A 13,151-nucleotide genomic window follows, 5' to 3' on the forward strand; every position below is an offset into this window, starting at 1 on the left:
CCACCAGCCACTCCTCGGAAGGAAGGTTGGGCAATCCTACTTCCGTAGTGATACTGCCTCGGAAACCCAAGAAGGGGTTGCTATGAGTCGGGGCCGACTCGACGGCACATAACAACAATAACAACAATTAATAAGAAAGAGCTATAGATCAAACTGTGAGAGTCTCCCTCACATTCTAGATCCCAGGCCCTCTCCTCAAGCTATGTACTTTCCCATTTCTTGAATATTATTCCAGAGATACACTATACATACACCAATACATTCTTCACATGAAAGAGATTATTCAACAGTACATAAGCTCCATGAGGGAAGTGGTACTGTTTTTGATTACAGTTGAACACTTGTATTAGGTAATAATAATTATATTGTTTGTTGCTCAGCGCCAAAATCTTGAAGTCATTTTTGCCTTCCGTCTTCCTCCCATCTTAATTACACTGTCAGCAAATCTTAGTGGTTACACAGAATCTGGCCACGTCTAATTCCCATTATCCAAAACACTATTCTCTCTCACCTGGAATTCTAAAATAGCCACCTAATTGTTGAAGTCCTCCCTTCCATTTTTGCCCCATTCAGTCTATTTTTCACAGCTTAGAGAGATCCTTTTAACAAGCCACATCAACTTTTAACAAGTGACTCTACTTCTCAAAATTCCAAAATGGCCCCCTATGTGGTTATGTTGTGTGTCAACTTGGGTGGGCCTGGTTGAGTGTCTGGGCAGCTGGTGGTAGTTATTCCCCATGATGAGACTAGCAATCAATTCCATGGTGGGATCTACCACAAGCAGCTGAGTAGCTGCTTTGGGTATTTGTTCTGCTTCCTGTATATAAGGAGAAGCCTTGGGAATGGTCTCTAGCTTATGGCACACTTGAACCCTGCATGTAGTCGTGTCATTGTTCAGCAGCCTGGCATGCTCTGCTGACTTTGGGATTTAAATTAACAGCCTGCTATGTGGTTTGGAAACATCGGGACTGTGCCTTTTTACTTGTCAACCTTGGGTTGTCAGCCAGGAGCTGCCTAAGTGAAGAAAAGCCTCTAACTCCAGTGGGCCAGGAGCAAGAGGCAAAGCTGAAGCCCAAGGTTGAGGGGCTTTTACACAGCGCCTAGAGCCTGGCACTTTGAACTCAGACCTCTAGCCTCCAAACTGTAAGAGAATAGACTCCTGTTTGTTAAGGCCATCGCTTTTGTGGTATATTCTTGTCAGAGCAGCACTAGGTAACCAGAACACCCCCCACATCAAACCGTAAAAGTTTAGTTCTTACAACAGTCCACAGGACCTTACATACAAGAATCGCCTGTTACCTGTGATTTTGGTTCATTACTCTTTCTCTGTCTCACTTACTCTACTGTAGCCATAGTGTCTCTTTTGCTGCTGCTCAAACACATCAGACAGCATCCCTAAGGATTTTGCTCTAACCATTTCTTCAGCTGGAATATTTTTTCCCCCACACTAGAGCTTGAACTAATTTCATCACTTTCTTCAAGCCTTTGGTCAAAGTTTACCTTCTATCAATGATGCTTATCCTAATCACTCTATTTAATAATGCAATCTGCTATCTTTGAATCTTTTTTTTCCTAAGCTTATAACCTTCTAACATACTATATAATTCACTTATTTAGATATGATTATGCCTTATTCATTTCTATTTGCTAGAATGCTAATTCCATAAGATTATATCCTTTTGTCATTTTCATTCAATGGTATACCCTATGTGCCTCAAATGTACATGGCACATGGTATGTGTTCAGTAAATATATTCTTGAATAACAAAATCCTTGAAACTGAGCATCAGGTCTAGAACTTAGAAGATGTGTAATTTTTTTTGACAGGAGGGATAATTAAATTTTGTTCTCAAAAGTGGTAAAAAAAAAAAAGTTCCATCAATTTTCTGTCAATTATCTTTTAAAAACATTGGTTGGGATTAGCATTCTGTAGCCATAAAAACAGAACTAATGGGTCCATACAGAGTAAGACTCACCTGCAGATAATCAATATCAATTAACAATTACCAGTTTAACACAATGCTTCAAAAACTCCAAAATACTTTTAAATATCACAATAAATATGAATATGCTTTTTTCATAAAATAAATATGAAATAAACATAAAAATACTTTTAAGTATTTAAGTACAAATTATTTATGACATGATTCAGTTCTGATATTGCTGTGTACTTTGATTACCCATTATGCGTTGAACAAGTATTAAGTTCTTTTTATCTGGATACAAAGAATCTAGATACAAAGATGAATAAGAATTCTTCTGTCACCAACCAGAAAGGCAAATAAATGTGCATATTATATCATTATATTATTACTACTATATCAGGATCAAACGAGGAGACAAAAAACACACTATTTGAACAGAAAGAACATAATATAAAATACTGTTAACTAGATATAGTTGCTAAGTAGATAACTGAAGGGGTGAAAAGAACTCTGAAACATCATGTAAATAGCAATTTAGGAAACAGCCACTACACCCAGCACTGGGGAAATAAAAAGTAAAAGTTAATTATTAGAACTTAGAAACTTATGGGAAGAGCCTCACAGAGATGAAACAGACCTTTTGAGGACCTCTCTTGAAGTGAGGAATGACATTTACAGGAACCCCAAGCAAAAGGGAACCCAAAGATAACAAAGAGGAACTCTCCTCCCATCTTCAAGCCTCCCTCTAGTGCCCCCAATTGCCAGAGCCTAACATGGAGTCAACTGGTAATACAGATATGTGGTTTGTAGAGTTCCAGTCCTAGAAAACAAGAGTAGGATTCAAATGGAATACAACTTAATAAATGGCAAAAATTATCATACATGCAATGTGATAAGGGCTAAAGGATAATTCAAAACTGATGAGGTTACAGGGTAGCCATACTTGTATACGTCCAATCAAACGTTTAATAAAAGATACAAAGCTCTACAATGGCAAAAGGGTTAGCTGTACAATGACTTAAAACCAATATAATTATTAGCAGTAAAGTTAAGATAGAATGTGGTTTATGTGAAATTCCTGGAGCAAAAATCATCCTTATATCTCTTATTTATGAAAGCAGAGAGAATATAAATAAGAGTAACATTTTTGTTAGAATAACCTTGAATCTAATTTATTTTAAAAGTAATTCATCTGAACCTAAATATAAGGACAAAAACAATAAAACTATTAGAAGAAAACATAAGGGTAAAGCTTTGAGACCTTGTTTTAGACATTAGTTTCTTAGAGAGGATACCAAAAGCATAACCAAAAGAAAAAGAACAGGTAAACTGAACTTCACCAAAATTAAATATGTTTGTGCATCAAAGGACTTTATCAATAAATTGAAAAGACAAACTGTAGAATGGGAGAAAATATTTGTGAACCATGTATCTGGTAAGGGTTTAGAACTCCTACAACTTAACTAAAAGATAATCCAACTCAAAAATGGGAAAAGGACTTGAAATGACTTTTCACCAAAGAAAGATATGAAAACATGCTCCAAGGTATAAGTCACTAAAGAAATGCAAATCAAAAACTACATTGACATACCACCTAATACCCAATGGAATGACTATTAGCAGGGGGAGGGGAAAAAAAAAACAGAAACTAACAAGTGTTGGCAAATATGTGGAAAATCTAGAATCCTTGTGCATTGCCAGCAGGAATTTTAAATGGTACAGCCACTTCAGAAAACAGTTTGGTGACTTCTCCAAAAGTTAAACACAGAATTACTATATGAACCAACAATTCCATTCCTAGGTATTGTATACACCCAAGATATTTGAAATCAGGGTTTCCATCAGATACGTGTATACCAGTGTTCACTGCAGCATTATTCACAAGAGCCAAAATGTGGAAATAACACAAATGTCCATCAACAGAATGTGATACCCACATACAATGGAGTATTATTCTGCCATAGAAAACAATAAAGTTCTGATACATGTCACAATATGGATGAACTTTGAAAACATGCTTGAGTGAAGTAAGTCAGACTCAACAGATAAGTATTTATGATCCCACTTATATGAAATATCTAAAACAGGCAAATTCATAGAGACAAGTTTACTAGCAATTACAAAGGTTGGGGGGAATGAGAAATGGAGGTTATTGAGTAAGGAGTACCAAACTTTTGTTTGAGGCAATGAAAAAGTTTTAGAAATAAACTGTGGTGATGATAGCACAAATGGGGTAAAGAATTAACGTCATTAATTAATTAACTGTACACTTACCAATGGTTACAATATGAAATTTTTAAATGTATATTTTTTTATCACAATAAAATTTTTTTTAAAAAAAGTGAATTTCTGTAAACTAGGTATCAAACTACTTATGATACATGAACCATGTTAAAACAAGGATTTGCTGTGACATAAAAGTTAAGAACCACAGAATTAGACTAGAGATAGGCAGGACATACCAAAGAGATATCCAAAAACAAAAGCAAGGAAGAGAGAACTTCAAAGAAGAAAAAACATTTAAGCTAGACCTTAAAGAAGGAGGAATTCTACTAGCAGAAGAGAGATATAGGAGCTCCAAAAGAAAGAACAGTACATGTTTCCAAAGAATAGTAAAAGGGGTAGGAATACTGAAGAATAAGATGTTAGATGGCTTCTGGAACCCATGGTTTTATGATGGGGAAAGCACTTAAAGAAAAGGACACTGATATTGTTGGTGGAGCAATTCAAGGTTAGATATCAAGTCCAAAGCACAAAGCTAATGTTTGCAGAAAACACTAACACCTAACACCTATTAAAGAAATAAGATCAATTAACTCTTTCCTAGATTAATAACCTTATAAATCCTCTTTCCTAAACCATATCTAAACTATGTTTCAATTATCTACCTGCTGCAAAGTCTTTTCACAATGGAGACAGGCTGTTGACACCTGGGACAACAAAATAGTCATATCTTCTTGTTGTTGCCTGAGCCAAATAAGTTTCTCTCGAACATGAGCATCAACAACACTTAGAGCCATTTCTTCTTGACGACACAGAGTTTCATGAAGATCAGAAAAATAAGCTCGGACACATGACCGGGCATTCTCTGCAGTACCTGGTACCTAAAGAAATAAAAATAAGTTTTAAACAATTATAAACTTAACAAAGAATTTACATGTGAAATAATGAATATTCAAATACCATCTATATTCTCATAAATTCCAAAATTTGTATCTCCACACTAGAGTTGGATATACATTTTGTATATCCAACTATTTAACTAACATCTCAAGCAAAATGGAATACCTCATCTCCAGTCTCTTCAAACTCCAAACTCAGTTTCAAACACCTCAGTAAATGACAACTCCATCTCCCTGGTTGTTCAGATAAAAAATGATGGAAGTCATCCTTAACACCATATCTAGTCCCTCAGCAAAGTCTATTGACGTCAAATATATCCAGAATCTGATCATGCTCACCACCTCCACTTCCACCAACCTTATCAAAGATATCATCATCTATCACTTGATAATGATAACTGTCTTCTAACTGGTCTCACTCACTCTATTCCTTCCCCTTATAGTATATTCTCTACACAATAGAATGATTATTTTCAAATGTTAAGTGAGAAAGATAGTATTATTCTTTTGCTCGAAAGTCTCCAATCGTTTCCCATTCCACTCAAATTAAATATCAAAGTCTTTTTTTATGGGGTTTTCAAGAGTAGATTCCCTGAGAAGGGGACATGTGGGCAAAGGCCTGAAGAAAGTAAAAGAGGAAACCATGCTGCAATGTTAGTAAATTACATGGCATGACTTTTCTAGCCATAGTCTCTGTAACTCCCACCAGGTTACTAGGTGAGACTATGCAATTTAAACTTCTGATTGTTAAAGTCATTCCTCTGGGGTATTTCTGTTAGAACAACATGAAGTAATCTTCTGGGAAAGTTCACTCTCTATCAGGTATGTAGAACTCTGATGTTGGGATTGGTTGGTTTTGCCACTCTGTCAGGCTCAAAATGAGCCCTTCCAGAAACAGAAGGAATGTGACTGCTGACTGAGAGAGACACAATGCTGAGAGAGAGAGACACCTGGCTGAGAGATGGACACTCGGCTGAGAGATTGTGGCAGTGGGAAAAAGAGGTACAAGACAGAGCAGCAGGCTTACCCGGCTCAGAGAGGCAGAGGCCAGAGGTGTGTGACTAAGGGCACAGCAGAGGGGAGACTGTCATGACCAAAAAGCTGTATCGTGAGCATGTTCCTGAACTTGAATTACAGCCTGTTGTTTCCCTAATAAACCCCATAATCTAGGAGTTCTGTGTGGCTACTGTAGTGAATTATTGAACCCAGCAGAGAGGTGTGGGTGTTGCAGGAGGGACGGTTGATGTCAAGGACGGTAAGAGGGTTGGAGGGTGGTGGTGTGTTCCTCACAGGAACGGGCCTTGGGCTGCTGATGGTGATTCTGTCTTCGTCTTGTGAAGTTAGAGGAGGTCAGAAGACACCGCCTCCCTGCCCCTTCCGCAGTTGGTGTCAGGAGTGGGATACGTTGCAGTGCCTCCAGACTCACAGAAGCATGGGACTTTGGAAAAGAAAGAAGGAAGGGGCCTGGGAAGTGAAACTTTAGATTCTTAGATGGTTACTTTGGTTGGTGTTACCTGTAATGGTGGAATATAGAGACATGCTGCAGCTGAGGAGAAAGGCCAGCAGCAAGAGCCAGGCCAATTAAAGGAGATAACTGATCCAAAGGATCCAGGGAAAGGCCCAAGGCCATACACACAGAATGGGAAGATTATCGAGATGAAGAGATGAAACTGAATGTCTTATACAGGATTATGTGTTCTAGATAATTTGTCTATCTGATTGTACTATGGGTATCGAATGTTTTCTTACCTATTTGTACATCAGAAATGATTATGGGGTGTGGATAACAGAGTGTGTGTAAGTCCACCTTCAGCCAATATATGATTGGATATATTAATAGGGGAAATAGAATTTGCCCAGAAGAAATACAGGCTTTTGTTTCAAACTCTGTGTGTAGGTGTAAGGGGCTTAGGTAAAAAGCCTGAGCCCCATCCAGAACCTGCCCAGTGAAGAAATTTGCATCTGAGAAGACACACCAAGAATTACTGAGAGAACAAAAGATTTGCATCTGAAGACAGGACCCGCAGGGGAAGAAAAAAAAAAAAAAACCATATATATATAGGAGCTCTGGTAGCATAGTGCCTAAGGCACCTGACTACTAACCAGAAGGCTGGCGGTTCAAACCCACCAGCCACTCCTCAGAAGGAAGGTTGTGCAATCCTACTTCTGTAGTGATACTGTCTCGGAAACCCAAGGCGGGGTCGCTATGAGTCAGGGCCGACTCGACGGCAAATAACAACAACAAATATACATATATATATGTATATATATATATATACATATATATATATACATATATATATGTATATCTATCTATCTATCTATCTCCAGCAAGCAGTCAGGCTTTGGGTGCATCAAGGCAGGAAAGTCATGGCCCATGAGAGAAACCCCTTCTAGGACTGGAAGTTAAAGGAAGCTGAGAGTAGATGACCTTGTACACTGCTAGCTTGTGACCACCTGGGTTGATCTGAAGAGTGGAAATGGGGGAAATGCAGCAATGAAGAAACAGGCTGAGTTTGGTACTGTTTGACCTAGGCCACAGAGGCTAGGGATGAAAGGAAGGGCTGGCTGGTTTGTAGTGCAAGGACCTGTGTGGAACCTACAGGCATTGAACTAGTACCTGAGGACTGAGGATGAGCGAGAGAGGGTGATGGGTTGTCTAAAGTGGAGGGAGGAGTGTAACTCCCAAACTTGGCAGCTTGTACCCATGACCTAGCTGGGTTGGCTAGGGCTGAATGACCAGTACCTAACCAAATGAAGAGAAACATGTTTGACACTGAGCTGGTGTTAAATTGAGGTAATTTGATGGCTTGCACTGGGCTGGGCTATGCTTATTTTTGGATGCAGATGCCCAAAGTTTGAAGCAGAACAGAATATTCTTCAGAGAGAAAGGAAGCTACTTGTCTCCTTAGAGTACTGGTTTGATAGAGATGAGCAAATTAAAAATTAGCTATCTAAGACAGGGGAAGATAAAGGCATGAAGTAGTGGATTACATGCTTTCATGGGTATGATTATTCTTAAACTGATGGTAAAGGGGATGTTAATTTTGAAGTATAAAAGGGATGAGATAATGGCTAGAAAAGCCAGGGGATGGCCTGTGGTGTAATAAATTAAATGGTGTGGCTTTTCTTTGTAACTCCCACCAGATTACTGGGTGGTTGTTGTTGTTATGTGCCGTCGAGTCAGACCTGACTCATAGCGACCCCTCCTTGGGTTTCCGAGGCAGCATAATTACGGAAGTAGATTGCCCCATCTTCCTTCCAAGGAATGGTTGGTGGGTTACTTGGTGAGACCATGCAATTTAAACTCCTGATTGCTAAAGTCATCCACCTGGGGTATTTCTGTTGGAGCAGCATGAAGTGATCTCCTGGGAATTTTTGCTCTCTATCAGGTGGAAGGAACTCTGATGTTGGGATTGGTTGGTTTTGCCACTCTGTCAGGCTCAAAATGAGACCTCCTAGAGGCAGAAGGGGAGCTCTGGTAGTGTAGTGCCTAAACCACTTGACTGCTAACCAGAAGGCTGGCGGTTCAGACCCATCAGCCACTCCTTGAAAGGAAGATGGGGTAATCTACTTCCATAGTGATACTGCCTCAGAAACCCAAGGAGGGGTAGCTATGAGTCGGTTGTGACTCGACGGCAATTAACAACAACAACAGAGGCAGAAGGAGTCTGACTGCCAGCTAAGAAAGACACAATGCTGAGAGAGACACAAGAGAGAGAGAAATGCCTGGCTGAGAGACAGCAGCAGTAGAACCAAGAGGCATGAGACAGAGTGGCAGGCTGACCAGGCCAACAGAGGAAGAGGCCAAGGGCCAGAGAGGCACGTCAAAGGGTACAGCAGAGGGGAAACTGTTCTAATCAAAGAACTGTATCCTAATCACATTCCTGAACTTAAACTATAGCCTGTTGCTTCCCTAATAAACCCCATAATCTTTGAATTCTGTGTGGCCACTGCAGCAAATTATTGAACCCAGCAGAGAGGTGCTGGGTGCTGCAGGAGGGATGGTTGGTATCAATGTTTGGTAAGAAGGCTGGAGGGTGGTGGCATGTCTGGCCTCATAAGAACAGACCTTGGGCTGCTGATGGTGATTCTGTCTTCCTCTTGTGAAGTTAGAGGAGGTAAGATGATGTCACCTCCATGCCCCTTTAGCACATATGAATATCTGGAGGAAGAGTATTCTAAGCAGAGAGAAGAGAAAGTGACTATAGTCCTTTCTCCTGCTACCCTTACTCTCAGTCACTGTTCTAGCTAGTTAGCCCCCCTACAGTTTCTTGAAAACATGTGGCACACTCCAATTTCAGAGGCTTTGTGCTTGTTCTTCTCTCTGCCTTTTATATAGGCAGCATCCACTTTCCCTTGTTTATTTTTCTCCAAAACATTTAAAATACTTCTGCCACAGTGTTTTACTTACTTATGTTCTCACTCCCCAAAATAGAATGTTGCTAAAACGGCAAGGAGGCCACATCTTCTGACCTCCTCTAACCCTACAAGAGGAAGACAGGATTACCAGCAGTAACCCAAGGCCTATTCCTACAAGGCCAGACATGCTGCCTTCCTCCAGCCCTTGCACCAACCGTCCCTCCCAAAGCACCCACCACCTCTCTCCTGGGTTTGATAATTCGCTGCAGTGGTCACACAGAGCTCACAGATTATGAAGTTTATTAGGGAAGCACCAGACTACAATTCAAGTTCAGGAAGAATGCTCAGTCTCTCTCCCGGCCCACCGTCCTTCAGCCAACAGTCTCTCACAGTCTCTTTCCCAGCAGTGCTGGTCCCTCAGTGTCTCACTCAGCAATGCGTGTCTCTTGCGTCTCTTTCCCAGCAGCACGTGTCTCAGGAGCCCGTGTCTCTTTCAGCAGCACGTCTTCCTCAACCAGCAGTCAGAGAGTTCTGCCTCTAGGAGGCCTCCTTTTGAGCCTGGCAGGGTGGTCAAACTAGCCAATTATAGCATCATAACTCTAAGCACCTGAGAGAGAGTGGGCACCTCCCAGAACATTGTTTTGTGCTACTCCCAACAGAAATACTCCAGGTAGACACCTTCAGCAATCAGGAGGTCCTCAGTTGCTCATAGCAAATCCCACCTTGGAGTTTACAAAAACTAATGGGTAGAAAAGCCACACAAAGTAATTTACTACACTGCAAATGTAAACTACCAAAACGCAAGGATTTTTGCCTAGATTGTTCAATGGTGTTTCCTCATCTCTGGAACACTGTGAAACACTTGATACATGTTCCATAAGTAGTTATTGAGGGGATAAATGAAATATTTACACTCTGGAACAACAATGCCCAATAGAACTTTATGTGAAAATGGACATATTCCATATCTGTGTGATCTACAAACCACATATATTTGCCTTTTGAGTACTTGAAACATGGATAGTAAGACTACATTTCTAAATTTTATACTTCACAACAACAGCAACATACTTCACTTAATTTTTAACTAATTTAAATTTATACAGTGGACAGAGAAGTTCTAGCATTATTCCTCAATGACTTAACTTGGTTATTACTGTTGTTAGGTGCCATCAAGTCAGTTCTGACTGATAGCAACCTCACGCACGACAGAACAAAACACTGCCTGCTCCCAGACCAGCCTCAAAATCTTTGCTATAGTTGAGCCCATCATTGCAATCACTGTAAATCCATCTCTTTGAGGGTCTTCCCCTTTTCTGCTGACCGTGTACTTTACCAAGCATGATATTTTCCAGGGACTAGTCCCTTCTGAAAATATGACTAAAGTAGGTGAGACAAAGTATGGCCATTCTTACTTTTAAGGAGCATTCTGGCTATACTTCTTCCAGGACATATTTGTTCATTCTTCTGGTATTTTCAGTACTCTTCACCAACATCACAATTCAAATACAGCAATTCTTCTTCAATCTTCCTGATTGACTGTCAGGCTTTCACATGCATGTGAGGTTATTGAAAACATCATAGATTGGGTCAGGAACAACTTAAGTCTTCAAAGTGATACCTCTGCTTTGTAATATTCTAAACAGGTCTTTAGCAGCACATCTTCCCAGTGCAACATGCTGATTTCTTGACTGACTGTTTCCACTGGTGTTGACTGTGGACCCAAGTAAAATAAAATCCCCGACAATTTCAATCTTTTCTCTATTTATCATGATGTTGCTTACTGGTCCAGTTGCAAGGATTTTTGTTTTATGTTGAGGTGTACTCCATACTGAAGACTGTAATCTTTGATCTTCACCAGTAAGTGTTTCAAATCATTTTCACTTTCAGCAAGCAAGGTTGTATCATCTGCATGTCACAGGTTCTTAAAGAGTCTTCCTCTAATCCTGATGCCATATTTTTCTTCATATAGCCCAGCTTCTTGTATTATTTAGTTGCTCAGTATACAGACTGAATAAGTATGGTGAAAGGATACAACACTGACACATGAGAAAATACATTTTGGCTGTCCTTGTATTTTATGTTGACGTCTGAAGAGATTCTTTTGTTCTCTACAATTAATTTAAAAATCAACTATAGTTACCACCGTAGGAATTTGGGTACTATAACGCTTAAGGCATCTGACTGCTAACCATAAGGCTGGCAGTTCAAACCCACCAGCCACTCCTCGGAAGGAAGGTTGGACAATCTACTTCCATAGTGATACTACCTTGGAAACCCAAGGAAGAGTTTCTATGAGTCAGTACGACTCGATGGCAGTGGGTTCGGTTTGGTATAGTTATACCCTAGTTCCTTCCTTCCCTCACAACCAAGCTTCTTAAAAGTTAGATACATTCACTTCTCAAGTCCCACTCACTCTTCAATTTGCTTGATTATTTCACATGGATAATAAATTTACCTTCCAAATTAAACTTATGATCTAACTTCCTTCTTACTCTTAATTACAAATTAAATTTATCATCTACCCAGTTGAGCAAGATAGAAACCTGGGCATCATGCTTGATCTTCCAGTTGCCTATGCAATTAATATTTCAAATCAAGCACTAAGATTTACAATTCTACTTCTTTAAAATCTCAAATCCATCTACTTCTCACTATTCTCACTACCCTAGTATTTATAGGACATAAACACCTTTCAACCAGGTAATGTTAACAATCTACCAATATGTCTCCCTGATTCAAATCTTATTACCACCCCAATTCACTTCTACATTAAAGACTACTCCTCCCCTTTAATGCAAATCTGACTAAGTTATTCCTAGGTCAATTCAATGGCTCACTGACCTTAAGATAAGCTTCAACCTCTTTTACACACAATCCTGCATCATTTGATCTTAACTATCAAACTTCTCTTGCCATGCCCACCCAATAGTCAAGGTTCCAATCAAAGTGGATTTAAGTTTATACAACATATCCAATTCCCACTTCCACATATTTCAATATATGCATCCCCCTCTGGAATAATTTACTCCCCACCTCTCTCTTCTCCTTGATTTAACTCCTCCAAATTTCGGTTTATGACCAATAAGCACATGAAAAGACGCTCACTATCACTACTTATTACCCAACCAGGTGCCACTAAGTTGATTCCAACTTACAGTACCCCCACGTGTATCAGAGCAGAACTGTGCTCCATAGGGTTTCCAATTTTTTTCAAATCAATGGCCAGGCCACTCTTCTGAGGTACCTTAGTGGCCTCTAACCTCCAACCTTTTGGTTAGAAGCATAACATGATAACTGTTAATACCACCCCAGGGACTGCTATTACTCACTAAAAAACACATTGCCATCAAGTCGATTCCAATTTATAGCAATCCTGTACGACAGAGTAGAATTGTCCCATAGGGTTTTCAAGGCTGTAATCTTTATGCAAGTAGACTGCCACATCTTTCTCCCACAAAGCAGCTGATGGGTTCAAGGTGCCAACCTTTCAGTCAGCAGCTAAACAAGTCAAAACCATGGTAAGATATTACTTCATACCCACAGTGATGATGATGCTTTAAAAAATGTAAACCAGATGATGGCAGACTAGGCAGAAGGATTGCACAGACCCTCTTCAACAAAGAAAAGGGAAACCAATAAATACAGACACAGAAGATAATCTTGGACCCCTGAGCCTTGAAGGAAAGGATTTGGACTAAACCCCAACTAGCAGAAGAATTTGCGTGAAAATACCAAAAAA

The 13,151-nt window shown here is 39.8% G+C and overlaps 1 protein-coding gene across 1 annotated transcript in view; it reads right to left on the minus strand.

Moving 5' to 3' along the window:
* Nucleotides 1–13,151, minus strand: part of TRIM23 (tripartite motif containing 23) — a 92,275-nt gene that overhangs the window by 23,404 nt on the left and 55,720 nt on the right. Inside the window, exon 6 of the mRNA XM_007952859.2 lies at nucleotides 4,814–5,029. Within this exon, the coding sequence (XP_007951050.1) occupies nucleotides 4,814–5,029 (216 nt within the window). The remainder of the gene's footprint in view (nucleotides 1–4,813; nucleotides 5,030–13,151) is intronic.

Source organism: Orycteropus afer, unplaced genomic scaffold, assembly GCF_000298275.1.
Source record: "Orycteropus afer afer isolate SDZICR_OR568_19922 unplaced genomic scaffold, OryAfe1.0 scaffold00362, whole genome shotgun sequence".
NCBI lineage: Eukaryota > Metazoa > Chordata > Mammalia > Tubulidentata > Orycteropodidae > Orycteropus > Orycteropus afer.